General features: G+C 42.9%; 2 protein-coding genes across 3 annotated transcripts in view; one reads left to right on the plus strand and one right to left on the minus strand.

Moving 5' to 3' along the window:
- The first annotated feature begins 4,745 nt into the window (after positions 1–4,745).
- Positions 4,746–11,878, plus strand: lrp3 (low density lipoprotein receptor-related protein 3). The gene is made up of 7 exons (XM_068318329.1): positions 4,746–4,806; positions 6,250–6,388; positions 6,473–6,678; positions 7,695–8,308; positions 8,566–9,038; positions 9,888–10,020; positions 10,174–11,878. Exons 1-7 carry the CDS (start codon positions 4,746–4,748, stop codon positions 11,005–11,007), a joined length of 2,460 nt encoding a protein of 819 aa, XP_068174430.1. The 3' UTR covers positions 11,008–11,878.
- Positions 11,879–15,739: 3,861 nt separating this feature from the next.
- The window catches only part of slc7a10a (solute carrier family 7 member 10a), a 44,918-nt gene continuing 33,067 nt past the window's right edge, over positions 15,740–27,590 (minus strand). The window contains exons 4-11 of one of the 2 annotated variants that reach the window (XM_068311711.1): positions 21,265–21,390; positions 20,660–20,813; positions 20,162–20,285; positions 19,649–19,752; positions 19,430–19,526; positions 19,152–19,301; positions 17,691–17,868; positions 15,740–17,563 (exon numbers count right to left, since the gene is read on the minus strand). In XM_068311711.1, coding sequence (XP_068167812.1) covers positions 17,463–17,563; positions 17,691–17,868; positions 19,152–19,301; positions 19,430–19,526; positions 19,649–19,752; positions 20,162–20,285; positions 20,660–20,813; positions 21,265–21,390 — 1,034 coding nt within the window. In that variant the 3' untranslated portion in view covers positions 15,740–17,462. Of the gene's footprint in view, positions 17,564–17,690; positions 17,869–19,110; positions 19,302–19,429; positions 19,527–19,648; positions 19,753–20,161; positions 20,286–20,659; positions 20,814–21,264; positions 21,391–27,590 lie in introns of those variants that run through there. The other variant, XM_068311720.1, reaches the window with a different exon arrangement.

The following is a 27,590-nucleotide window of genomic DNA, read 5'->3' on the forward strand; positions in this document are numbered from 1 at the left end:
TCTCTGGGACTCCTGGCCAATCCCATCTCCTGATTGGTGTGCCGTCCCCTTGATTAGCCCAAGCCCTGCATCGTCACCTAGGATGGACAGCTTAAAAGCTCTGCAATGCCATTCAAGCGGGGCGACTGTCTGACTGTGGCGGCACGCCTTAGAGAGCAGCATCGAACTGTGACCTTATGATTTGTGACCGTGTGAGTTGTGACCTTGTGATTCGGCTTTTGTGATTTTGATTGGTGTACACCCTCGTTAAAGAGCTGGTTGTACTGAAAGAGGACATGAAGGTAGTACGTTGTGAGAGAAGAGGATGCAGAAGACAGGGTTAGATGGAGGCAATTGATTCGCTGTGGTGACCCCTGAAGTGAAAAGCCAAAAGGAAAAAAAGAAGTGTAACCCCATAGGCAGGTGACAGATACAGGCAGGCCAGGTGCAATGAAGCCCTAGTGGTCATGAAGGTAAAAACTAGGGTGTGGGACGAGTTCGGGCAGGCCATGGAGGAGAACTGTTAGTCAGCCTTGAAGAAATTCTGGCAAACCATTCGGCACCAGGAGGGGATAGCGTTGCACCACCAACACCGTTTACAGTGGAGGCCGTGAGCTGCTGACCTTAACTGGGGATATTGTTGGGCCGCTCCCATGTCTTCCACAGAGAAAGCAGAGGCTAAGGTCTCAGAGATGGACACATCCATGACCCAAGCTGAAGTGGTTTCCAAGCTCCTTGGCGGCAGGGCACCAGAGGTGGATGGGATCCGCCCTGAGTACCTCCAGTGTGCAGGGATTGTCTTGGCTGACACGTCTCTGTAACATTGCACGTCAGTCGGGGACAGTACCAATGGATTGGCAGACCGGGGTGGTGGATCCTCCTTTCAAAAAGTGGGACCACAGGGTGCGCTCCAACAATAGAGGGATCTCACTCCTCAGCCTTCTGGGGAAAGTGTACTACAGGATACTGGAGAGGACGATTAGACTGATAGTACAACCTTGGATTCAGGAGGAAAAATGCAGTTTTCATCCTGGTCACAGAACACTGGACTAGCTCTACACTCGCCATCAAGTTGTATTGGTTTGTTGTCGTAAAGAAACAGCTGAGTCAAAAGATGAAGCGCTCGATTTACCACTCAATCGATTTTCCTACTCTATATATGGTCATGAGCATTGGGTCATGACCGAAAGGACAATTTTCCAGATACAAGCAGTTTAAATGGGTTTCCTCCGTTGAGTGGCTGGGTGCACCCTTAGAAATAGGGTGAGGAGCTCAGTCACCAGTGAGAACCTTGGAGTACAGCTGTTACTCCTCCATATCTAGCAGAGTCAGCTATTTGAAGAGCTGGATGAGGTTTCTGGGAAGAGGGAAGTATGGGCATCCCAGCTGAGACTGTTTGTCTGTGACCCAGTCCTGGATAAGCAGTTGAAATGGATGGGTTAATGGATGCAGTGACAAAGTAATGTTATGCAGTGCATTCTAATGTCTCCCAAAGCCGAATGTCTCAGGTAATCAGTCAGCCTAAAAGTGTGTTACTAATGGTTGTGATTGAATTGATGACAGATTACACATTTTTAAATGAAGACATTTTTTTGTGATGTCTGTGATTTGCAGTTTATTTATATTTTTGGTGCAACCTTGAATGACATCGATATAGATGAAGAATATCTAGAGAGAAGTTGGTGCGGGTAATTTTTTGTCCATCATCTCCAGATCCAGCAGTTACTCTGTGCTGGCAGTACCTGATGGTGTGCCACTTTTTTTTTTTTTTTTTTTCTATTTTAGCAACCAGAGTTATTTCTGCCCTTCCCATGGGCTCAATACCTGTGGGAGGGGCCATTGTGAGCTGGGCGGTGGCCGAAGGCGGGGACCGTGGTGATCCGATCCCCGGCTACAGAAGCTGGCTCTTGGGACGTGGAATGTCACCTCTCTGGCAGGGAAGGAGCCCGAGCTGGTGTGTGAGGTTGAGAAGTTCCGACTAGATATAGTCGGGCTCACCTCCACACACAGCTTGGGCTCTCGTACCAGTCCTCTCGAGACGGGTTGGACTCTCTTCCACTCTGGAGTTGCCCATGGTGAGAGACGCCAAGCAGGTGTGGGTATACTTATGGCCCCCCTGGCTTGGCGCCTGTACATTGGGGTTCACCCCGGTGGACGAGAGGGTAGCCTCCCTCCGCCTTCGGGTGGGGGGATGTGTCCTGACTGCTTATGCACCAAACAGCAGTTCAGAGTACCCACCCTTTTTGGAGTCCTTGGAGGGGGTGCTGGAGAGCGCTCCCACTGTGGACTCCATCATTCTGCTGGGGGACTTCACTGCTCACATGGGCAATGACAGTGAGACCTGGAAGGGCGTGATTGGGAGGAACGGCTCCCCCGATCAGAACCCGAGTGGTGTTCTGTTATTGGACTTCTGTGCTCATCACGGACTGTCCATAACGAACACAGTGTTCGCACCAATACACCGTGTTGGCACCAATACACCCTAGGCCGCAGTTCGATGATTGACTTTGTGGTCGTGTCATCAGACTTGCGGCCGCATGTCTTGGACACTCGGGTGAAGAGAGAGGCGGAGCTGTCAACCAATCACCACCTGGTGGTCTGTTGGCTCCGATGGTGGGGAAGATGCCGGTCTGACCTGGCAGACCCAAACGTATTGTGAGAGTCTGCAGGGAACGCCTGGCGGAATCCCCTGTCAGGAGGAGTTTCAACTCCCATCTCCAGCAGAACTTCACCCGGGGGAGGTGGGGGGACATTGAGTCTAAGTGGACCATGTTCCGCGCCTCCATTGTCGAGGCGGCCGACCACAGCTGTGGCCGTAAGGTGGTCAATGCCCAGGACACGCTGGAGAGACTATGTCTCCCAGCTGGCCTGGGAAACGCTTTGGAATTCTCCCGGAGGAGCTGTACGAAGTGGCTAGGGAGAGGGAAGTCTGGGCTTCCCTGCTTAAGTTCCTGCCCCCACGACCTGACCCCGGATAAGCGGAAGAAGATGGATGGATGGATGGATGGATGGATGGATGGAGTTATTTCTGGTTAAACGTTTAGGTAATTACTGATTGGATACTTTGAGTTCAGATTTATTTCATATGCTTTTTTCCAAACATTTCCCTCTGCAGTTAAGTGGGTCCTCTGCAGCCGTCAAATAATTACTAACCTCTTTTAGGACCTGGTCATATGCACTTGTTGCATCCTCCGATTGTTAATAGAGCTTAAGTAAACTGCCCATTGATTGATTAATTTATTGTATATATACAGAGACCTGTTATGATCACTACTTTTGTAGGTGATGTATTGTCCTTGACAAAGATTTTGACAAATTATATTTTATTTAAAGAAAACATTATCATTGAATAAGGTACAATTTGTAAATTGAAACTAATTTTGTCTTTTTCCAAAACTATTGCGCAAGTGACAAACTGAGTTATCCATCCATCCAACCATCTATCTTCAACCACTTACCCCCAGTCGGGGCACTATTCAGTACCCCTCCCAGGGACTCCAAGAAGGCCAAGAATTCTGCACTGTTGTTTGGCTCATCGGCCAAACAGCAGAGCTGAGCTGTGGGTCTATAAGCAAGCCCACACCAGCCCACTGCCCCTCACCTTGGGCAACACCAGAAAGGAAGAGTCCAGCCCCTCTCGAGGGTTTGGGTTCCAGAGCCAAAGCTGTGGGTGGAGGTGAGTCCGACTATATCTAGTCGGTACCTCCCTACCTCCTTCGCAAGCTCTGGCCTCCGTCCCCGGCAGCGAGGTAACATTCCATGTCCCTAGAGCTAGACTCTTTGTCTGGGGATTGGGCCGTCAATCCCCATGCTGATGACTGCCACCCAATCCACACTGCACTCGTCCCCTGTAGTTTCAAGCCCCATATCGGGTCTGGCGCCATACCTGTCGATGTCACGGTCTTTGTTAAGGGTTTTTTAAAATGCTCTTAGTCTGGCCAGTCACCCAGGACCTGTTTACCCAGGGAGACCCTAGCAGGAGCATAGAGCCCCTGACAGCATAGCTCCTGGGATCATTTGGGCACTCAAACTCCCCCATCACGATAAGGTGGCAGTTCTCGGGGGAGCAAACTGAATTTAATTTATTTTAACAATCCCTCAGTGTTGTGCATGCGGACACGGATAACAACTCCGTACTTCTTTGGTCAGCTTTGATGAACATGTCCAGATTTTACCATTAACAATTCCGAACTGACAAACTCCCGCTCAACACTCACCTTTCACACTCACACTCCCCCTCCCAAGTCTTGCGAACATGCTGAACGACACACAGCCGAACACACACACACACACACACACACACACACACACACACACACACACACACACACACACACACACACACACACACACACACACACACACACACACACAATAGAGCACAGGGGATATCACAATATGAAAATGTTCATGAATATGGAAATGTGCACTGGTGTTAGAGCTCCACTCTGAGTAAAATATGACTTGGATATGCATCAGCCCCTGATCCAAAACTGTGAGATCTTACTGCACCTTTCATTGTAAACATGCGTTCAAAATGGAGCAAAACAACGTTAAAGGTCTATTTTATTTTGAAGGCAGTGACCGGAGGTTGTGCTGCTTCCTGTCGCTACCTTAACCTTGCAGTCTTGGCTCACTGCTGAAAACACAATGGCTTTTTCAGAGAAATTCTTTCGGTGTGTACCGAGTGTTTGAGCTGAAAACACGCAGGAGGACACAGATGTGGGGCGAACCGAGTCCCAGATAAGACGAGCCCCCGGCGGACGATGGGCCCCACGGAGCTGCTGCTCGGACTGCTGTGGTTCCGTTCCGCTCTGCTCCGTGCAGGTGAGAACAACAATGCATGTTCACTCCTGCAGACCTGGACACACGTTCCACTCGTGTCTAGACGTGACGGTGGATTTATTAGACGTAGTGGTTGATTTCCACGGTGGTGTCAATGCATCTAGACGATCACAGCAGATGAGCCCTGATGTTCCTACCCTTGCTGAAGGGGCGACCTCCTCTTGTGTCACTCTGACACACACATCTGATTGATGAAGTGTTGTCATTGTTGTGATGCAGTGTAGAGGCGAGGCTATCATTGTGCAGAAACCTGTGGAGGTATTGATCTGCGGTGGGTAAACGATCAGGGTTAGTGTGGAAACATGGATGCTCTCTCAAATGTGATGCTGCTATCAGCATTACATCACTGCCTCTGTGCAGTCAACCCCCTCCTCGCTTTCTATTATCATATCCCGCAGTTTATTGGCATGGAAATAAAGGAGAGGCAGCCAAACCAGCAGTCAAGTGGACACCTCTAGAGTTTAGAGGTATATGTATTTTGTGTGTATGAAGGAAGAGGTACCTGGAGAAGATGTGAATTAAATACAATATTAATTACATAGACACACTGAAAACCTTACTGCTACACAAAAATGCATAAATGCACAGTAGAGTGGATGAAGTACAGCATGAAATAATCTGTCTTCACATTGGGACTGAGTACATTTAAAGAGGATAAGGTTAATGTATTGTTACATAACATCCTAACATTTTTTGTTCAGTTACCATGACTGGGACTAGTTGTTATGCACCAATGAGCTGTAATTTACCTCCTCCCCACCTTCCTTGTTTCACTGTGCTGACTAAACTGATTCATCAAGAAAGCCTAAAACAATGACCACTCAGATACTGCTTTGTGACGATGTTGAATGATTGTTGTATAGCCGTTCATTTTTAAGTTCCATCTCCATGGCTCTGACTAATGAAGACACCTTCTGCCTCTGGGGGTGGGGGTAGGGTGGGGGGGTTCATTCTGACCGTTCATTAAGCGGTAATGAGATGATAAAATATTGAGCTTAGCGGTATTGTGTTTGCATTTGCTCTTAGACTCTTTCTTCAGATGTCAGTCCCTTCTCTTGACAAAGATGTCTGAGTCCTGGTGCTCCTCTTTGGCCTCACATTGTGTGCCGCTCCCAGGAGAAATGGTACGATGGCAGCAGGCAATGCTGTTGCCTTGGCTGCCAGTTTGACGGAGCTCCACTGAAAGGCACTTAGCTTGTTTGACGCGTCAAGGTTTTCTTAGGAGACAAAAGATGGGGGGAAAATGTTTTGACACTTTTGTAGGATACAGCAGAAATATGTTAACATATTTTAATACATCAAGGCTGGAATATCTGTCAAGTAAGTGATTCTAGTACAGATCTGAGGGGGTTCTTGTGGTTTTGTTTGTACAGTGAATTTCTAGTAACCTGATAACTTACATCAGAAATGTTCTTCATAATCCAGCAGGCTGCAGTGAGCGAGTGGAGGTCCACACAGAGAGGAGGGGTGTGATATACAGTCCCTCCTGGCCTTTAAATTACCCCCCTGGACTCAACTGCAGCTGGCATATTCAAGGGGGTCAGGGAGAGGTCATTACCATCAGGTAGAATTCCTTACACACACACACTCTACACCCAAGGTGGTGGCCGTGGAGGAAGCATCTGAAGTAATCAATATTCCGCTCTAGTTTCCGTAACTTTGACGTGGCGGAGTCCGGAAAATGTGTTGGAGACTGGCTCCTGCTGACTCCGACTTGGAACGGAGAATCCAGGCTGTGCGGCTCCTTGCTTCCGCCACCCTTTATCTCCACCAGGGGGCGCGTTTGGCTCTATTTCCACTCACAAACCAACAGTTCGGGGCAGGCCCAGGGCTTCCGCCTCTCCTACATCAGAGGTGAGCTGGAGGTCAGAGGTCATCAAACATTTCATATCAAACCTTCATGATTATGAGAATATTAAAAAAGATAATTAAAAAAAACTGAGTAAACTCTGAATGTAACAACATACATACTCATTCATGGCACAACTTGATCTGAACAAAGTGTGACCTCTGTAACACTTTCTGAAATTCTTTTCCTACCCTCAAGCATGTTGATTCTAATTGTCAATGTCAAGTTTTATGGAGCGCTTTCCACAAAAAATTCGCTCAAGGCAGAAGTTCATTTCAAAGTCTATCCACTATAATGGATGGCCTGTCAACTCACTTCTGTTATTAGTAATGAAGTCAAGCGTTGCAAATGATAATGTGCTGTAAAAAATGGCTTCAAGAGAAGGGGAAATGTGAAGCTTCTTATTTTCCTTTTCGTCACACTTTGCTTGTTTGACAACTGTTTGGTTGTAACTGAATTTATTTATCAAAAGTATGATATTGTTTGTTGTTTTTTTATACAACTTTATCTTGCTATATACATAACTACTCAGTTCTTAACCTTGAAAAGTAATTTTAATATTTTTAATAGATGGTTTTAAGGTGGCTCTGAAGGTTGCTCATCTTCTCCATGGCCTAATCCATAACAAATGAAAGGACTGAACATGTGAAATACTCCATGTGTTCTAGAAAAAGAAGAAAAATAATACTTCAATAATCCACGTAGGGAAATTATTGTATACTCTTTTTGCTGTGGTGTGGCAGACATGGCGGGTTTAGATGACTCGTGTATTAGAGGTCTTGTAGTAGCTTTCAGTCTGACACTGTAAATTACAGCAGAGGCTTTTGACACTGGATCAGGATATACAGTATATCATCTTACATGGAGTATTTAAATGAACATTTAGAAGTAGCTGCAAGGCTGTGCTGAAGAAACGAATCCCACTTGGCCTCAGTGCAGGTGCATTAAAAACGTAAAAGTTTAGGTGTTAGCTTTTCTGTTGAGTGGCTGGTGCTCCATTCTGTATTTCTTTTCTATTTAGGTCACCTGGGACACAGCAGCTGTCAGTCAGATGAGTTCCTGTGTGGCAATGGGAAGTGTCTTCCTCGCTCCTGGAAGTGTAACGGTCAGGATGAATGTGGTGATGGAACAGATGAACGCAGCTGCTCACCTCCTCCCACCGAGGCCCAGTCTGGCCTCTGCCCTTTGGGCTCCATCTCGTGCACCGAGGCCCAGTCCACCCGCTGTCTGCCTGCCGCCCTGCGCTGCAACGGCGCCCATGACTGCGCTGATGGCACAGATGAGTTTGGTTGCCCTGACACCACCTGTGGCAAACGTCTGGGGAACTTTTACGGTTCCTTTGCATCTCCAGATTTTTTCCGGCCTAACAGGAGTGCAGCGGAGCTGAGGTGTTTCTGGCTGTTGGACACTCAGGACCCCAAGCCCATTATGCTCCAGCTGGATCTCCGTCTGGGGCCTGGAGACTCGTTGCATGTCTATGATGGGTTGCTACAACGGGCAGAGCACCTGCTCCAGGTCCTGTCATATCATAACAACAGACGTCCAGCACTACTTGAGTCAAGTCGGGGGCAGATGAGTGTACTGTACATTGCCCAGCCTCACAGTCCTGGACATGGCTTCAACGCTACATACCAGGTACTGCAGACCTGCATACTATCACTTCCTGCTGGTCCTATGTCTCCTGATTTGCTGTTGACTCCATTTATCTGCCACACAGCTTCTACTGTCCCTCGTTAAGCATATTGTTCCATTCTTTAAACACCATTGCTTTTAAATACCTCCCTTGGGTTCTGTTTGTCCACATTCACTTCTCTGATTTTAATGATGAAAGAGGGAGTTACATCATTAGCTTGTTGTCTAGTCCATTTCAGATTTCTCTTCTTTCCACCTAGGTCAAAGGTTATTGTTTTCCTGGGGAGCGTCCCTGTGGCAGCAATCAGGGCTGCTACTCTGAGCAACAACGCTGTGACGGCTACTGGCACTGTCCCTCAGGCCGTGATGAGGAGGCATGTTCAATGTGCCCAGACGGCGAGTTCCCCTGCGAGGGCGGTACTGGAGTGTGCTACCCAGCCTCTGAACGCTGCAACAACCAGAAGAGGTGCCCAGATGGGTCCGATGAGAAGAACTGCTTTGACTGCCAACCTGGAAACTTCCACTGTGGGACGAACCTGTGCATTTTTGAGACGTGGCGGTGTGACGGCCAGGACGATTGTCTAGATGGGAGCGATGAGAAGGACTGCCTGGCAGTGGTGCCCAGGAAAGTAATTACAGCTGCCTTGATTGGTAGTCTGGTCTGCAGTCTCCTGCTTGTCATTGCCCTTGGTTGTGCCCTCAAACTCCACTCACTGCGAAGCCGAGAGTACAGGTGGGCAGATGATTTGCTCGCTTTCTTTATTCTGTATTTAATAATAAGTTCACTATCAGACTTCATACCAAACATATGAAAACAAATGTATTGGTATTATAAACCAAGTGCACCCTAAGTTGTCCAAAAACAACGTAATGACGTAACAAGTTTGTGTTGGCAAATCATGGATTGCCCTGGGCGGGCATTGCGAAGCCGTAGATGAATGTTAGCAGGAGAAAGACAGCTAACTAATTGTGAGATTGGGGAAAGAGCTAAAGTTAAAGGAAAAGGCACCTGTCAAAAGAGCAAGTGGAAAAGAAATTTTAGAGAAGTGATAGTTCTGGCAGCTGACTACATGAACAGAACTGTATGTAGTTACTTAAAGAGCGTTTTTGTCAGATGCCTGAGGAGCATTTTGGATACTACATCGATTGTCCCATTCCAAACAGAAACCATTGCTGGACAGACTGTTGGTGCTAGCCAGCTAGTTTCACTCAGAATTCGTTGCCGTTTTCTGTGTCGTTCCTGCTGTTTGGACTTTCTACTCCAAAACATGAAAACTGTTGGAACAGTTATGACACTCTAAAATTATGCTAATTGGGATTTCCATGTATAGTTATTTCTTCTCCTAACATAGCAGATGCCTTACACCATATTGGTCAAATGATTCCCTCCAGCAGATGCGCTGTGATTGGTTGGGCACTTGATTGACAGGTAAAGGGTGGAGTTGGTGACAGCGTGAGACTTTTCAAGTGAGCTCATTCAAATATATAGGTAGGGATGGGTGTGCCCTTGTCCACCTACCTGTAGTTTACGGTAGGGCCTATGCACATCTCAAAACCTTAATTCTAACTCCCTCCTTCGCAGAGCGTTTGAGACTCAGATGACGCGCATGGAGGCGGAGTTTGTTCAGAGAGAGGCTCCGCCTTCGTACGGTCAGTTAATAGCCCAGGGCCTCATCCCACCAGTGGAGGATTTCCCAGTGTACAACCCCACCCAGGTGAGAACTTCACACACAGTCTTCCTGATACAAATAAGAAATGAGCTGCCTCTTGAGACAGTGGCAGACTACATAAAATATGCCAATGATTTTAATGGACATGATATATCACTAGATGGCTGTTGTGTCCACCCCCCTCGCCCCCCCCCCCAGGCTTCTGTGTTGCAGAATTTGCGGTTGGCAATGCGCAGACAGATTAGACGCCATTCAACCCGACGCACCAACTCCTCTTCCTCTCACCGCCGTCTTGGTCATCTGTGGAGTCGTCTGTTCCACAGTGGAGCTCGAACAAGAGGTCAGCCCCCCCCCCTGCTGGAACCTCCTGGCCCCACACAGATCACACTGGGGTTTCACAGCTACCGAACTGTGGCTGCACAAGATCTTCAAGCTAGGGCCGTGTCTGGAGCGGAGCTCAGGGATGAGTTTGATCTAAGGGTCATGTCGGGCCCGTATTGCTCATCCTCCAGGAACCTGCAGCCCTTCACGCCTGAGAGCCCTGCTTCACCACTCTCCATGCAGTCAGAGGACAGTCCAGCAGAGGAGGATCTGTCACCTGTCAGCTGGGAAAGCAGCAGGGCTCTACAGTCACCTCCCACCCCTGTTCAGAGTGACTCATCAGCTCTCAGCAGACACCCACCCACGTCCCTGGAAGCTCCCTTACCTTCACGCCACCCACGGACATCTAGGAAAATGGTTGTGGAGCTTGCCGTGAACCTAAAGGGTGTTTCCTTAAGACGTTACTCCCCCTTGGGGCCCTTGTCCCCTGTCTCACCCCCAGTGTTGTCCAACACCTCTCAGACATTAACAACTGTCCCTCAATCACAGGGACTGGAGGCGAATTCACCTTCTGAACCCTTGTCTACTGTGAAAGCAGATGGTCATGATAGCCATTCTACTGTGGAAGTGCCAAGCAGAGAGATAAGAAGCAGGAATGAAAAGGAGGGAGGACAAAAGCAGGCTCTGCAGGTTGAGCAGGACTTTCAGTGATGAAAGAGATTCAGGGACGGAGACAGCGCCCTGCTAAAGACCTTCAGAAGATACTCTCCGTGTCTAAAGGCCTGCTGTCAGCAATATCTGCTATGCTAAAGTGTCTTTGATTTGTCCCTGCCCAACCCAGAAATGAGACCCCTCCTCTGGCCCACCACATTAAGGATGTACAGTAAAACATTATCAACTCACGTCCATTCAACTTTGTGAAGGCATTAAAATGTTGTGTGTGCACAACATAATGCACATGCAGACTTTCCTGAGATGAATGAAACCAGCATTAGTTAGTGCTTTTTCTCTCTGTTCTTTGTCAATTATTGATTTCCACTTTAAATGCTAACAGACACATATTAAAATAAAATCAAAATCAGTTCTGGACACCAGTACCAGTACAAAATATTGGCAACACAGCCAAGGGAGCCTTTGTGTCGTTATCTAGAGCCATTACGCACCGCTATATACTGTGAACCATAACAGCCTACTAAATGATCCAACATGAATTAATTGAGCAGTGATCAAATAGTACAGCATTATTTGATCAGGTGGTGTTATTGCTATTTATTGCTTATTGTTGGCTGTTTCATTTAAGAATGTAGTTAAAATGATTGTTTTATTATGCTGAAAACACATCAAAAGTCCAACATTTTCAAATTCACCAGCTTGTATATAGGTGGTTTTTTGTTTTGTTTTTTGTCAAAAAAGACAAAATAAATTCCAAGAAGAGGTTATTAATACAGTACCTTGAGAGGTAATTGGTGTATTTGTTGGAAGCTATTTTTACTTTGGATTACTATAAATTTATCTGAACAGTAACATGTCATCCAGTACAAAAGTTGTCATGTTTTGAATATTTTTTAGTAACAGATACCCATGCAGCAGAGGAATAAGCATTATCAGGCTACACCAACATCTGATACAATTAATTTTGGTCTTATTTGTAGCAACTGTTAACAATAACAGAAATACAAAATACCACCATATTGTTAAAAATATAACAATATAACCACAAACAGTTGATGCTGTGTGAATAATGCAGATTTATTTTTTGGGGGACAGAAGATTGAAATTAAATACAGTGGTATGAAAAAGTTTGGGCATTCCTGATAATTTTCCAGATTTTCCTTTATAAATCACTGGTGGTTTGGATCAACAATTTCAGTTAAATATATCATATAGCAGATGAACACAGTGGTGTTTGAGAATAGAAATGGAGTTTATAGGATTCACAAAAACTGCAATAATTATTTAAACAAAAGTTGACAGGTGCATAAATTTGGGCACCCCATCACAAAAATTATATCAATATTTAGAAGAGCCTGTTTTTGCAGAAATAACAGGCACTAAATGCTTTCTTTAGCTTCCAATGAGGGTCTGGATTTTGGTTGATTATTTTTGATTATTTGTCTTCACAACACTTCTCCGGTTAGTTTGATGGTTGCCAGCATTGTCAGACCGCTTTATATCACACCAACGATTTTTGACAATATTCAGGTCCAGAACATTGTACTTGTTCCTCTGCATGAATGCCTTAGTAGAATCTGAACAGCGTTTAGGGTCGCTGTCCTGTTGACGTATCCAGCCCCGGTGTACCTTAAACGTCTATGATTCTTAAACATTGTTTGCAAGAATCTCATGATACAGACTGGGATCCATGAGAACTTCAACAAGATTGCCAGTACCTGCACTGGACACAGCCTGCATGATGGAATCACCGCCAAATTTTATTGTGGGTAGTGTGCGTTTGTTTTGGAATGTTGTTTTGTCTGCCATGCCTACTGGCCCCTTTTTATGTCAAAATAACTCAATTTTGGTTTCATCAGTCCAGAGAGCACTTCCTTCCAAAATGAAGCTGGTTTGTTTGTGGCATGTGCGCAGACAAAGTTTCTTCCGCATCTCTTCCATAGAGCATCCCTTTATGCAAAGTGTGCTGAATAGTTGAACCATGCACAGTGACACCATCTGCAGCAAGATGATGTTGTAGGTCATTGGAGCTGATCTGTGGGATGACTTCAACTATTCTCACCATCCATCGCCTCAGTTTATCTGGCATTTTTCTTGGCTTGCCACTTAGGGCTTTAACTAAAACTGTGCCTGTGTTCTTGCATTTCTTCACTACGTTCCTTACAGTGGAAACTGACAACCAAAATCTTTGAGATAGCTTTTTGCATCCATCTCCTAAACCAAAATGTTGAACAATCTTTGTTTTCAGGTCATTTGACAGTAGTTTTGAGGCTCCCCTGTTGCCACCCTTCATAGAAAATGCAAAGAGCATAACAACTTATAATTGGCCACCATAAATACCCTTTCTCATGATTTGCTTCACCGTTGTATGTAGGTCAAGGGTATAAGGGTAAATGAGCTCACTAAACACATTTTGTGTACAAATAATTAGTGCTAACGGTATTCAAATCAATATACAACAAGGGTTCCCAAATTTATGCACGGGCCTACTTTTGTTTAAATAATTATTGCACACTTTCTTAAATCCTATAAACTTCATTTCACTTCTCAAATATTACTCTGTCTGCTATATAATATATTTAACTGAAATTGTTGATCCGAACAGCCAGCGATTTATAATGGAAAAATCTAGAAAATTATCCAGGGTGTCCAAATTTTTTCATACCACTGTATACCCTCCCCAGCAGCCAATCAGCTTGTTAAGAAGACAAAAGACCCTTTTCCAATATGTAGTACAGGATGAATGCATAGCCTCCTGCTAGCTTGATGTAACAGGAGTTTAACTTGATTGGAAGCTGAAGTCGTGTGAGTGAGATGCCTCCATTTCTGCTCAGTTCTTCATTTTCCAAAAATCAAACCAGATCTTTCCTCTCAAGGAAGCCTTTCCTCACTTGAATGAACTCGGCTGTCTGCATCCATTGCTGTGCAGCGAAGATTTGTGTGAATGTTCAGGAAGTGTTGGGTAGATGGTGTTCCCTTCAGAATCAGGACAGCCTAGTGAGTCCTCTTCATCACTAGATGATGCACTCCGGTCGCCACACACACACCCCCACGCTGCTGTTTTATTCCACCGGAAATTTCACTTGTGTGATGTGGAATTTTTTCAGGTCAGGATGCGAAAACAAACACTTGTCAGTCTTCAGTGGAGACCTGTGCTAGTTTTATTGTACTGTATGCCTTGATGAACATTGACTGAACCTGGTCACCTATGTCCCTAATGTTTTTAATACTTACACCTCACTGGCTACCCCTTACAGATCGACTGTAGTTTTTGAAATCAGTTACGTTCTTCCTCTTTTATTGCAGCATAGTGATACTGGACCAAACAGTCTGGTTACCAGTGTTTTTAGGGAATGTATGAGAAATATACCAAAAGCCAAATGTTAATTTTCAACTTTCAGCTTTTAAGTTTTGTTTTAAATAAATGATAGTTTCTGCTGTTGTGCCATAACACCCTTCTATGCTTCCTTATGGGGGTCATTGTCTGCTGTCTTCTTTACCATTTGGGGTATCTAAAATCTGTTTGAATCTCCTTTCATTTATTTTAGCTTGGCAGAGTTGCTCATGACTATTTTTGCATATTTTACCTTGTACCTTTTTTTTGTTTCAGATTTGAGTTCAAACCATGGCCTAGTTTGACTTTCTAATTGGAAACAAAATCCCATATCTGCACAATGTGCTTGTATAGATGAGTGTGAAAATGCCTTAAGGGTTTACCCTTGTTCTAGTGAAGGACATAGACAGTCTGGTTTAAAGAGATTAGATCTGTATGCCAGTATAGGCACAACTCTACCTGTATGTTGACATGTGATTGGTGACTGCACTGGAATTTTAGTTCACTACTGCGTTAGGGATCTCTGGGAATATTACAGCAGCGAAGCTGGTTATTTTTTTTCTTCACAACAAACTTAGTGCAGTGTTTTTACCTTATTAAATGCTGGCATATGAAGGTTTTGGTGGCAGTCATGTATTTGTCATTTGCTTCCACTGTTATGTCAAATGACCAGCAGGGATCAAAGTTTTCTGTAATGTCTTCTGCTTCAATGATACATTAAGGTTGTAATAAACTGTTGGCCAAAAAACATGTCAACATTTTTCAAATGCATTTTTTCTTTAGTTTACATAACCATTTTACACTAACTGTATCTTTAATAAAGGTAAATGCACTGGACAAAGGCTATTGGAAACCAAAATACTGGGACATTAAAAGCAGGATGCCTGCCATCCCTCCTTACCATTCATTTTGAAGCTTCTTCTCCAGTAAAGGCGAAAGCCGTCATAAACTGTATAAAAGCATTTCTCCCATTTTAAGAAATATATTTGTATACTGTATTATGTGCTGTAATAAAATGTCACCATGAAAATATGGGCTTTGAAGACCAGAACCTTGTACAAACTTCCATGAGTTGTTTCGCTCTGCCTGCAATCAACAAACTTCAAACTGTTATTCACGCTTTTGTTTTCCAGAAAGCGTTGTTGCTGCTGCTGCTATCATCATAATGTTGGGCAGTTGATGGTCCGCTATCAGATTGAGCTTTCCATTCATTGCTTACCTATGTTCTCTGTCCATATCCATGCTAGAAGTTCTCTGATGCTGTAGCGCTGCATGTTAATGTTCAGCTAAATGCCAGCAACCGTGCTTATATTTTAGCACGCTTTCTTTTTACCGGATAATGATGATTCATTGAAAGATGAAAAGTAAAGTAAATTCCCTCAACCCCAGCAAAAAAAATTACACTTCAGATTCATCATTTTATATTCCCTGTTTCCTTAGTGTGGTAGTGCAGATTGTTTTTATAGTTGGTCAAGAATCGTCAAGAAAAAAAAATCGACAAGGTCACCAAAAATATATAAAAAATGACAAATAGAATAGCAGACATGAAGATGATGACAATATATATCCATTGTCATTTCACAAGATGCTACTGAAAATCCAATGCATTAGAAAAAAAGATATTTTTAGAAGATGCTATGTTTAATAATCAAGTCTGTTGTTATTGTACAACTTAAGATGTTTACAAAACAGAGGTACAGCTATCAGTTGTACAGAATGCAAATGCATCACAACACATTGGAGGAGGAATGTGATTTTTTACAGTCCCTGACATTTTTGTAACAGTTTCCGTCCTTACACAGTATTTACATATGGCAGACAGATGTACACGTCTTTGTGAGGATCTGATGCAGGGGTAAATTCCCAGAACCTGCTAGTCTAGAAACGTTTAACCCACGTACCAACCCATTGGCGTTATCATTTAAGAGACAACTGGCCTAAACTTTCTATGTTCTGTTAAATGTACAAGATAAACAGCTTAGAGAAAAATACTATGGGCAATTATGCAATGACATGTAAACACAGATATTTGTTGAGCCACAATATAGTGTTGTACTGCTTTAAAGTAGTAGATTATCATAGAAATTTGACCATAATAACTTGTGGCCGACTTAGTATTCCAATTTGGTCACAATAAATCAATATCTGGAGTTATTAAACTATGTCAGTATTATCCATGGCAAGTCAGCCTGTTGGGATGATTACAGTGACGATGTGTCTTAGGGGAAGTGGAAGAAAGTCCACGCTCAAGTAAGCATCCACTGCCAGCCATTCAGCCATCCGATTCGGAGTTACCGCAAAACACATGAACTGTAAGTTCTCTTTTGTGATGTCAGATAAGAAACATGATACCTAATAACCGTCTTGGCAGGTCAAGCATTTTGAAACCGTTCACAGCAGCATTTCCAGGGATGAGAACATTTCCACAGCAATAAGAGGCTCGAGACCAAAGGAGGAAAAACACTGACCACAATCACTTCTCTCCTGTGCTGAAAATAGTCCAGGGAAAGTGTTGTTTTCTAATTATATGAAGGCCACTGCAATGTCTTTCAGGAGAGAGTAGTGATACAATAAAAAAAGACAGTCACTGCAGTCAGGCAGAGCTGCAGACTCATTCATTGTCCACAGGTAGTAAACCATACGTAATTAGTAAAAGGAAGCAGCAACAATAGGGAAGCATTGCTAAGTGCAGAACCTGCTTGCATATTTACCTCATAAAAGTCATTACACAATCAAAATACCCGCACAAACCAATGCACTATAACACACTTATACATCATAAGGCACATTAGCTAAAAGATTTAGCAATGAAAATCAAAAAACAGGAGGCTTGGAAGTGAAATGGGAGGTGAAAAGATGGAGGCTCCTAAAGTGAATATAAGATGAGCTAACAATTGATGTAAAAGAGATGAAGAGATGGCAAAGTGATGAGAAGAATGCCGGCACAGTACTGCCTAACCAACAAATACTAAAGACAAAAGGCAGTTTTAAGGCTTAACATGTTAATGAGCCCAATTCTTTTACATAAGCGCTTAATCGCAGCATCTCAAGGGCTGCACCTGTGCAAGAGCATGATCGACACCATCTCTTCACCTTTCACAAGATACAAAATTTGAAAGAGCAGGTGTAGATGTAGGGAATTCCTGCTTGAGTTCTCTGCTCAGTCAATTGCTTTGGAAGCAGTGAGGGGTTCAGTCTCTAAAGAGTCTTCCTGAGGAAACACCACATAACACACCTTCTGGCCCATGTATGTGATTCTTTCTGCAGAACAAAAGATTGCAGGGCCAATTTTAACAATAGAGACAAGCTAATTCTACTTCTAATAATAATAAAAATATCTAAGTATTAAACACTATTTGATAATGAGAGGAAGCACGAGTCAACCCACCTAGTAGATTGTAGATCCATTTGGGTTTGTCTTTCCACCGAACACCCACAAAGTACACAGGGACTCCAGTCAGCATGATGACCATTCCCAGTCCACAGACTACTGGTTCAGAGTACAAACTGAAGCCCAGCAATACAGCCCAAAATATCATGTAGCTGATGGGAACCAGCATATTCACCTGTACAAGACACAAACAAACCTTACATTTACACCATACTAATTTGCAAAGTCACTCCTGATGACACTTTTTTTTTTTAAGTGTTGCCATCCATTCATCCATTTTCTTGAAGTTAAGACAACCATAATTGTGTTGTCTTCAGTCACTTATCAGCCTTGCAAATCACTGGTTAAGCTGAGCCTATGCCAGCTCGTTACGGACAAGAGGTGGGGTACACCTCGGAGGAGACGCTAGCTAATCACGTTCCCACATGAAAGACAAGCCACCACCAAAGGACACACTCACACCTACAGTCAATTTTGTGACAAATTCACCTAAATTGCATGTTTTTGGTGGTGGGAGGAAGCCAGCGTTTGAATGCCCGAATTATCCTAGGACTTATTTTATCGGGGCCCTTATGCTCTTGGTAGGGTCTCCTATGGCAAACAGGTCCAAGGTGACGGGCCAGACTAAGAGCGGTTCAAAACCCCTGAGAAGAAAAGTAAACAGAGGACTGCGACGTCGCCCACTATGGCAGAATACCAAGCACTCCCTGGAAGAGGAACTGAATAGTGCTCCGACTCCCCGATCTGAACCCAAATGGTGTTCTGTTAATGGACTTCTGTCTTAGTCAGTTTGTTCCTAACAAAAACCTTATTCGAGCGCAGACATGTCCATATGTGTACATGGCACCAGGATACCCTAGGTCTTCAACTCCCACCTCCAGGAGAGCTTCTCCCAGATTCCACAGGAGGTTGGGAGCATTGAGTCAAAGTTGTTGAATCGTGGGACTCCGGAGGCAGCTGAGGTCTTTGGGGGGGACTCTTCCATCACCCGAGCTGAAGTCACCGAGGTGGTTGTCAAGCTCCTTGGTAGCAGGGAACGAGGGGTGGAAAGTCCATTCCAGGGTACTGGAGAGAAGGATTATACTGACAGTCGAACCTCATTTTCAGGAGGAACACTGGATAAGCTCTGCACTCATCATCATATGCTCAAGGGTTCATAGAACTTTCCCCAACCAGTCCATATTTGAGGACCTGGAGAAGGTGTTCGACCATGTCCCTCGTGGTAGCTTGTGGGGAATGCTTTGGGAGAGGTTCAAGGCCCTTTCAAAGGGGCTGTCCGATCCCTGTATGACTGAAGCAGGAGCTTGGCTCGCTTTGCCGGTAGTAAGTCAGACTGTTCCAGGTGCATGTTATTCTTGTCATCCTCCAAACTCTCTGGCTTTTACAACCATTCTCATTACATCCCTAAGCAACATACCTGTGTTCCAGCAGGGATCTGTGGGTCTTAGGTTTCTTTACCTTGATGGGTCTGGCCAGGTTGGGCTTTGTCTTGCGGAGGTAGAGAAGACCAGCAATTGTTACCCCATAAGACAGATAGTTTATAAATGACACATAGTTGATCAGGTTGTGTGTCTCTCCAATGCACAGGATGACTACAGTGGCAATACACTGTAAGGGACAAAGATAGAATCATAGGTCAAGAGCATGTTAAGCTACAGAAAGTGACTACTTCTGCTATCAGTCTATCTGTGAAACTAGACAGTATAGACAAAACTCTCACAGTGTACAGTACTCACGCAGACCAGCAGGGCTGGGATTGGAGTACAGTTTTTTAGGTGGATCATAGCCAGGAGATAGGGCAAGTGACCCTCTCTTGCACCTGAGAAGCACAATCTACAAATATACAGACAATGTCATACTGTAATATGTGCATGTTCAGGTTCACCATTTGTGTGGAGTAACTGTGACATGACTTTGAGGACATGTCCTTGGTATGTCCATAGTGTGTGTTCTACCTGGATGAGGTGAACAGGTATCCATTGATTCCTCCGAAGGTGGACAGTGCTACCGAGATTGGCATTACCCAGGAAAACATCCCTAGCAGCTTTTCCCCAAAAGTCTGGAAAAACACGTGACGGATCAGATGGTCATCTTCTAATGACTGACTGAGTTAGTGATTCAAATATTTAATCCCTACCAGTTATGCAAATCGAATAATGTCTATTGAGTATTTTGAACTGCATACCAATATCAGATTGTGACCCCAAATACAATACTTTTTGTGTCTTTAGGTGATTATAGCAAATATCCCAAGTACTGATCATAGTCATCAAAGTCATTCAAATGAAAGCAGTCACAAACTGAACTCTTGTTTTTTTCCAAGAAGAAATTTTATTTGTTGGTGACAGTCTATTTTGTGCTCAGGTATAAGGTTCTGTAAGCTAACAAACTCAGAGATAAGGTATTCCAGCATTTAAGGGTATGCTGCGCTCCTGTACAAAACATCCACTTAAGGAAGAGCTGCTCACCACTGCTACAGCATTGGAGGCCAGTAGTTCCTCAGGGGTCATGGAGGAGAAGTAGGCAATGTTAGTCATGGTGTACACAAGGGTCACCATTGGGATGGAAATGTAGATGGCAAGGGGAAGGTTTCTGAAAACAATAATTACATAAATAAGTAAAGAAAATATAAGGATAAGAATGCTGATTCACAATATTGCAAGTCACTGACAAGCAGATTATGGTCCACATTATTGAACTGCAATGAACTGTTGAATCAGGCTTTCTGAAATGTTCAGCCAAAAACCACTGAATGGGTCTTACACAGTGATAGGTTTACAAATGGTTACAATAATTAAAATGACATTTTATTATGATGTGACATGCAATTATGACTAGTATACAGCTGAAAGACAAGAGACCAGGAAACTGTAAACTTGACACCATCACTGACTCCTGTGTCTATTGAAGATTATATAGATGCTTGTAGAAATATGAAATGCTATATGTGTATGTTTGTGCCATACTTGCGTGGCTCTACGACCTCCTCTGTCACATAGTTGAGGAAATTCCAGCCACTGTAGGCAAAGGAAGCCTGAAGAAATGCCAATGCTATCTGTCCCACTGATGGGTCCTGACGGAATTCAAAGGCCTCAGCAGGCCGTAGGGCACCATAGTGACCTGGACAAGGATAAGCTGATGAAACACTGCAAAGATCATAGCTCTGTCTAAAGTGAGAATATCTAGCACACAGTTCATTGACTTATTAATTACAAGGTTTTAGTAGTATAACAATATTTTTATCTCTACTACAACTATGTAATTCTCTCTAGTCATACAGTATGCACCAGGGGTCAGCGATGCTGACACATTATAATCTGCTGTGAAAGAATGCACAAACTGTAAGCAGCATTGTTCCCAAATGACCTCATTAGAATAGTTTCAGACAGATATGTTTCAACAATATAATAGACTTGAAAAACTAAACTAATACAGTATAAATACAGAATGACAATGTCAGGAGACAAACATTTAATATACAACTATAGGATGTGCCTACTTCACTCTCAAGCAAACCACAGAAATACTGTCTTGAGGATTTTATCTCACCACAATGTATGTGTGTATTTACCCCTAAAGATTTGGACAAATCCAACCACTATGATGAGTGCTAAAGCGAGAAGTTTTCCCACAGTGAAAATGTCCTGGATCCTCGTGGCCCAGCGCACACTGGAGCAGTTCACCCAGGTCAGGAACACTGTGATAAAGTACACACACCCACGCGCACAAACACACACACAAACACAAACACAAACACACACACACACACACACACACACACACACACACACACACACACACACACACACACAAATTTGAAAACATGTTTTAGGCAGTGTTGCTTCCAATCACCTATGTTGTACTTATGAGAAACCTATCTTACTTATTAACAAAGTGGATGTTTTATGAAGATCCAGCACCAAATTGTGGCCAATGACTGAAGTGAACAGTAAATTGAGATAGTCTTTGAATAGCCTTCAGTCATACAGTTAGTAAGTCAAGTGTTGCGCTGTGGTGACATTTAATGCAGGACATGCTGGCAACAAATTTTTAGGCCACAAAGAGGGCACTGTACTGTACGACTCTGTTGAATTACAAGTATGGGGTGGAAGGGTTATATTCATGCTGGTGTTCTGGATTCTTGTGCGGAGTCTGATTGACTCCACTTTCCTTTATTGTCAGAAGACCAGGGTTAGGGTTAAGGTTAGGGTTGGTGTTATTTCTTCTAAAAGCACATTTCTTGAAAATGTCCTACTTCCTATTTCCTAGTTACACAGATAGCTTGTGTGCCCCTGTTCCCCATTCGACACTCTCTCATAACAAAGGCTGGTCAGATTTCAGCTCTACAATCTCAATGCTCTCTAACTGAAGTAAAGCCTTGCAAACAAACCTTACAAGCAGAGATTAACCTGCAGGTCATGCCGCCAGTGAAGTACTTGTCCTGCACTAGACAGTGTAAGACAGTATGTTGACTGTAAATAACAAGTATTTATAGTCTCAATGCAGAATATGCACAGCTTTAATGTCTGGTGTCAACATCAAGTTCATTGCAGCAGAGTGACAAGCAGCCTTGAAGCTTCTGAGGAAGGCAGGGGTGAAGACAGGACCTTTTGCCTTATGTGTGTGTATTTTTATTGCAGAGAGGACTAAGTCATGTGAAAATTGTTCTCTCTCCCGAACACTGTCAGTGATTAATTAATTTAACTGTGAAATACTGAGAAAAAGCTGGATTGAAGTTTCAGACATTCTTCTCATTTCAGATCAGATAGGTTTGGATTCTGGGAGTCACTTTTGCAGGAACATTAAAAGGGCTGCAAAATCAAAACTAAATGGCTTCCTAAAGTTTACATAATTCGACCTAACAGACATTAAAATTTCAAGAAATAACAACTCCTGCTTTACTGGAATCAGACCCAGCAGGACCTTTTAAATTATGTTCGAAGTAACATTTACAACATTAAACTAGATATTAGGAAAAGTCTGTGCTCTCCTTTAATGCCAAGCATACCTCTTGAGGACTTTTTTTGTGTGCTGGCTTTTATATCCTTTAGATGCACTATTTGTCTATGTCACGGGTTTTTATTCACAGTGGCAACTATGTGTTTGTTTTTAACTTTATATTTTTGTGTATGTACAAAACAATAAGGGTAAAAGTACATGCTGTATTACAGCATGTAAGCTGTAATACAGTGTAATTCTACTGCTCAAATGGTAAATTGTTATGAACACAGCACCTTTCTAACTAACCAGCCGCACAGAAAGAAAAAATAATTTACTTCCATTTTATTTATTCCGGAGTCTGAAAGATGTTCTATTTTGAAAAATTACCCGATTCTCTGTTATATCCGTCTACGTATTTATTTTTAGACTACAGCTGTCCTGGCACCATTAATGATTATCGAGAAAATCAAGGCCGGTCCGTGAAAATATTGTCTTGGATAAAACCAGTTCTTGGTGCAAAAAAGGTTGGGGACCACTGCTCTACAGTGAATTTGCATCGACCCTGATTTACTGTACACACTTTCTGACTGCTCATTTTTTTTTCACATGCTCTCAGATTATTGTGAAAACCAATCAATAGCTGCAAACAAGAAAGTGGCTTTGCCACAGAGTGTTTGTGAGTAGCAATGTCTATCTTTCCTTCTCTGTCCCCCAAATCTAATTTTTTTACACATTATCCATTTTTCCCTCCTTTCTCTCCTACCTCATTTCTCTAACAATCCACTCTCTTACAGACGGTCTGCATCGGTGTGTGTGTGTGTGTGTGTGTGTGTGTGTGTGTGTGTGTGTGTGTGTGTGTGTGTGTGTGTGTGTGTGTGTGTGTGTGCGCGTGTGTAGGGCAGGGTTGTAGTTGACCATGTTATCCATCACTGGTACATTTCTCCTCCCACCACAGAAATCTGAACAAACTGCTTCCGCTGGCATGGGTACACACACACGTGAATTTTTGGCAAGGGTTTTGGTGGCACCGGGCACGGAATTCTGTCTCTTACAACACCCTGTGTTTTGTATTTGGTTACCCAAGGGGTGTCACATGCATTTCCGTTTCTGTGTTCCCCTACTCTTGCACCCCCTCACCACCACCTCAGTGTCAATCCTGACAGGAGGGAGGTGCCAGTGGGCTTTGAATGTGACAGTGCAGGTAAATCTGTGCTTTGCCATCACAGCTTCTATTGAGGGTTGTCTCAGCACTGGAATACTAAACTCATTACTGCTTTTACTCTTAATAGATTCTGAACCCAACTTTATGCAGATTTATCTCAGCAACGCCTCCACCTAGTCCAGGATCTGGTCCGTGAACTGGCAGTAACCCCTGACTCTTGCCTATCCACCGTAAGGTATCTGACACCAGGATCCCTTCAGACAACAGTAAATCTACAGAATTAAGTCTGGGTGAAATAAACTTACCGAGCCATAGTGACAAGTAAAATAGTACAGTCAGTAATGTAGTGTTAGAGTTGATAAAGGAAAGCTGCACCAAGCCACCATGTTTAATTTGTCTTTATTTAAATCCTATTCAGACTTGTATGCACTTTCACAAAAGAGAACCCTCCAAAAGGGCAACAACACAGACAGATGGATGGAGCAGTACATAATTAAGTGTTTTCCACTCGTTTATTAGAAATAAAAGAGACCTTTGAAATCTATGAAATATATTTTCTTATGGCTTTCAGTGTGATAAGTGTACAACACTTTTTGATTAATAAGTATCCTTAAGTAAAAGCAAGCATGAGAAAGATAAAATCTGCATCTCACAGATGTGAGTAGGTACAGTATGTCAGTGAAAACTAATTCAGACACTAAGGGCACATTAAACATTTTTTTTAGTATTTATTCTTTAAAAAAGTTTTCTACTTGCACTAGAATGAAAACCATCCTCACCCTCCTCACATGACATACAGAAATTTCTCATTTAAGTACTATTCAAAATGTATTACTATTATAATGACAAGGGGATAATGTACAAACTCCACACAGAAAGGACTTGAACCTAGAACCTGAGGCGACTGCGCTACCACTGCTGCTCTATCTCTCAAGTTCTGTGGAGCATTCATTCTAATAAGTCCAGCCGGATCAAGGTGAAGAAGTTCAGAAATGCCAAAAATATAATCACAATCACTCAAACACACAAGTTTATAATGTGTATATAAAGTTAGTTAATTTTCAGTCCACTTATGCTATTTTTGTGTCTCTGCTGTGGTTCTACAAAACATTGCTTTAATTTGTTGAAGCCTTTGTTTTTCAGAACCTTGACAGAGCATTACAAAGACATGAAAGCACTTCATTAAAACACATTCACTCATCCATCCAGTGACAACCTGGAAAACCTGAACAAAAGTTGAAATTATTTAATTCAAATCAGTTTGCCTGGAAGGTTAACGTGTTAAAATGATGTACCCCTCCCTATGTTTATGTTTTATAGCAATGGAGGCAGTAGCATTTACATATAATTATCAACTGTGTTTACTTTCTGCACTGTATGACATTAAAATGAAATTTACATCTACAATTCTAGGCAGTCTATATCCTATAGTTCAGGGTTTTTAAAGGAAGTGAAAGACAGTTGACAGCAAGATGATGCCACCCAGTGTATTGAATACAATAATTTGCACATTTCTCTGCTGTTCAAAACAAAGAAAAGTTAAGCTGAGTCAAACAATGTCAAGTTTAAGGTCTTTCATCTTTACAGTGGAACCTATTGTAGAAATTTTGTTCATAAAAAATATGAACAGAACAGGTGGTAGAGGGCAGCCCTGCCAATGTCCAATATACACCTGGAACAGGTCTGATTTACTGCCAGTAATTAAAGATTAAAGATCCCTTTATTAGTCCCATGTAGAGAAAATTATTTGTACACTCTTGTTGTTAGTAATTACAAACATATACACTAATACAGTGGTAACTTTACTTACAAATGTCTCTAGATCGAAATCTTCTACTTACGAAACGCCTCGACAGGAAAATATTGCCTCTAGTTACGAAAGAAATTTCGAGTTACGAAAGGTAAAAATGCAGTATGGGCTGCTACTCGCAGCTCCCCAAGGTTCCTGAACGCAACATTCTTATAGCTGCTCTACCATTGGCTATTACCTAGCATCCTGGCATCCCATTGGCTAAGAAGGACCTCTATGTGTAGTTAGATAGGTGTGTATGCAGTGTCTTCGTCATTCGGCCCTCGACCTATGAGTTGTTCTGATAGTTCTACGCAAATTTATTAACTTTTGGAGTATTGACTATGGACCCCAACAAAGTGACGGAGAACTGAGGAAAAGAAAAGACGAAGAAAATAGTTTTTTTGTCCATACAAACAAAGCAAGAGATAATAGAGAATCATGGGAAAGGGATGAGTTTGGTTGATCTTGCCAAAGACTATGGCCGTAATGTATCTACAATCACCACATTATTAAAACAAAAGGAAGTTTAAGGATTTTAAGGCATCGAGTGGGTGGTTGAAGAAGTTCAAAAGGAGGACAGAAATTCACTCTGTTGTTCGGCATTGTGAGATAGGAGTACAGTAGAACTTAATTTATCTCTTAAGGAGGTTCCATCAGGGAAATTGATTTCTCCGTCACACACAGCACAGTGAGTACACAAAACACAGAAAAAGCACACAAAAAGCACCAGCACATAGAAAGATTAATAAATAACCCATCAAGAATATACAAATAGAAAATCATAAATAGGCATAGAAATAACAAAAACAGGCCTAGTTAAGTATGGGTATAGTGAAATGTATATAGTGTTTGCATTGTTTTTGCTGTATTGTTTGTGTCATCCCTGAGCTCTCGTATGGACTTTCTTCTTCTTCATCTCCCTCAGAGAGGAGTTGAGCAGTACAATGGCTCGGAGGATGAACGAGTTCTTAGAGAGCATGAACCAAAGAGGGCAAAAAACGATGAAGATAGCAGTTAAAAGGTAAATGAACATCATTTTTATTCTTTATTCTTTGTTTTTTACATTATGCACAACTCTCATTTATTGTGTAATAATCTAATTGTAACATGTATTTGCTAGATGTTTTGATGTACTTTTATGCTTTAAAAAACATTTATGTCTGAATTTCAGGGGGGCTTGGAATGGATTTTGCATTTGTATGGAAAACACATCTCTACTGTATTGGCCCGAATATAAGACTGAAAAAGTGGGGGTCATCTTACATTCGGGGTCTAGACATTGTACCCATTCACAAAGCTAGATGGCGCCAGATATCTTTAAAGTGAATGCTGAACTGAACTCCGCAGGCCGAAGCGAACCCCTATCACGAAGAAGAAAAATAAAAATAGCAGTAGCACGAAGAATTAAAAAAAATAGCGGTAAGAAAGAAAAAAATAAGAGAAGGTATAACAGAAAATGGAGAAATGTAACGGAAATCTGAGAAGTCAGAGAAAAGCTTTCCGTGGTCCTCAGAGCAGCCGCTTCCAAGAGTGCAACAGGAGGGTGTGCGCGTACGTGGGCAAGAAACGAAAGGACGGGATGCACATCAGATATTAAGATGTGATAGACAGTTTTTGCATGATTTGAATGAGGCAAAATAACATGCTTTTTCTCTCGAATTCTTCTTCTTTTCCTTTCAACTTTTCCCTTCAGGGGTCGCCACAGTGAATCAATTGCCTCCATCATCTGTTTTCTACATCCTCTTCTCTCACACCAACTACCTTCACGTCCTCCCTCATTACATCCATAAACCTCCTCTTTGGTCTTCCTCTAGGCCTCCTGCCTGGCAGTTCAAAGCTCAGGATCCTTCTACCAATATATTCACTATCTCTCCTCTGGACATGTCCAAACCATCTCAGTCTGGCTTCTCTGACTTTATCTCCAAAACCTCTAACATGTGCTGTCCCTCTGATGTACTCATTCCTGATCCTATCCTTCCTGGTCACTCCCAGAGAGAACCTC

This window comes from Antennarius striatus, chromosome 1 (genome assembly GCF_040054535.1).
Source record: "Antennarius striatus isolate MH-2024 chromosome 1, ASM4005453v1, whole genome shotgun sequence".
Classification (NCBI taxonomy): Eukaryota; Metazoa; Chordata; class Actinopteri; order Lophiiformes; family Antennariidae; genus Antennarius; species Antennarius striatus.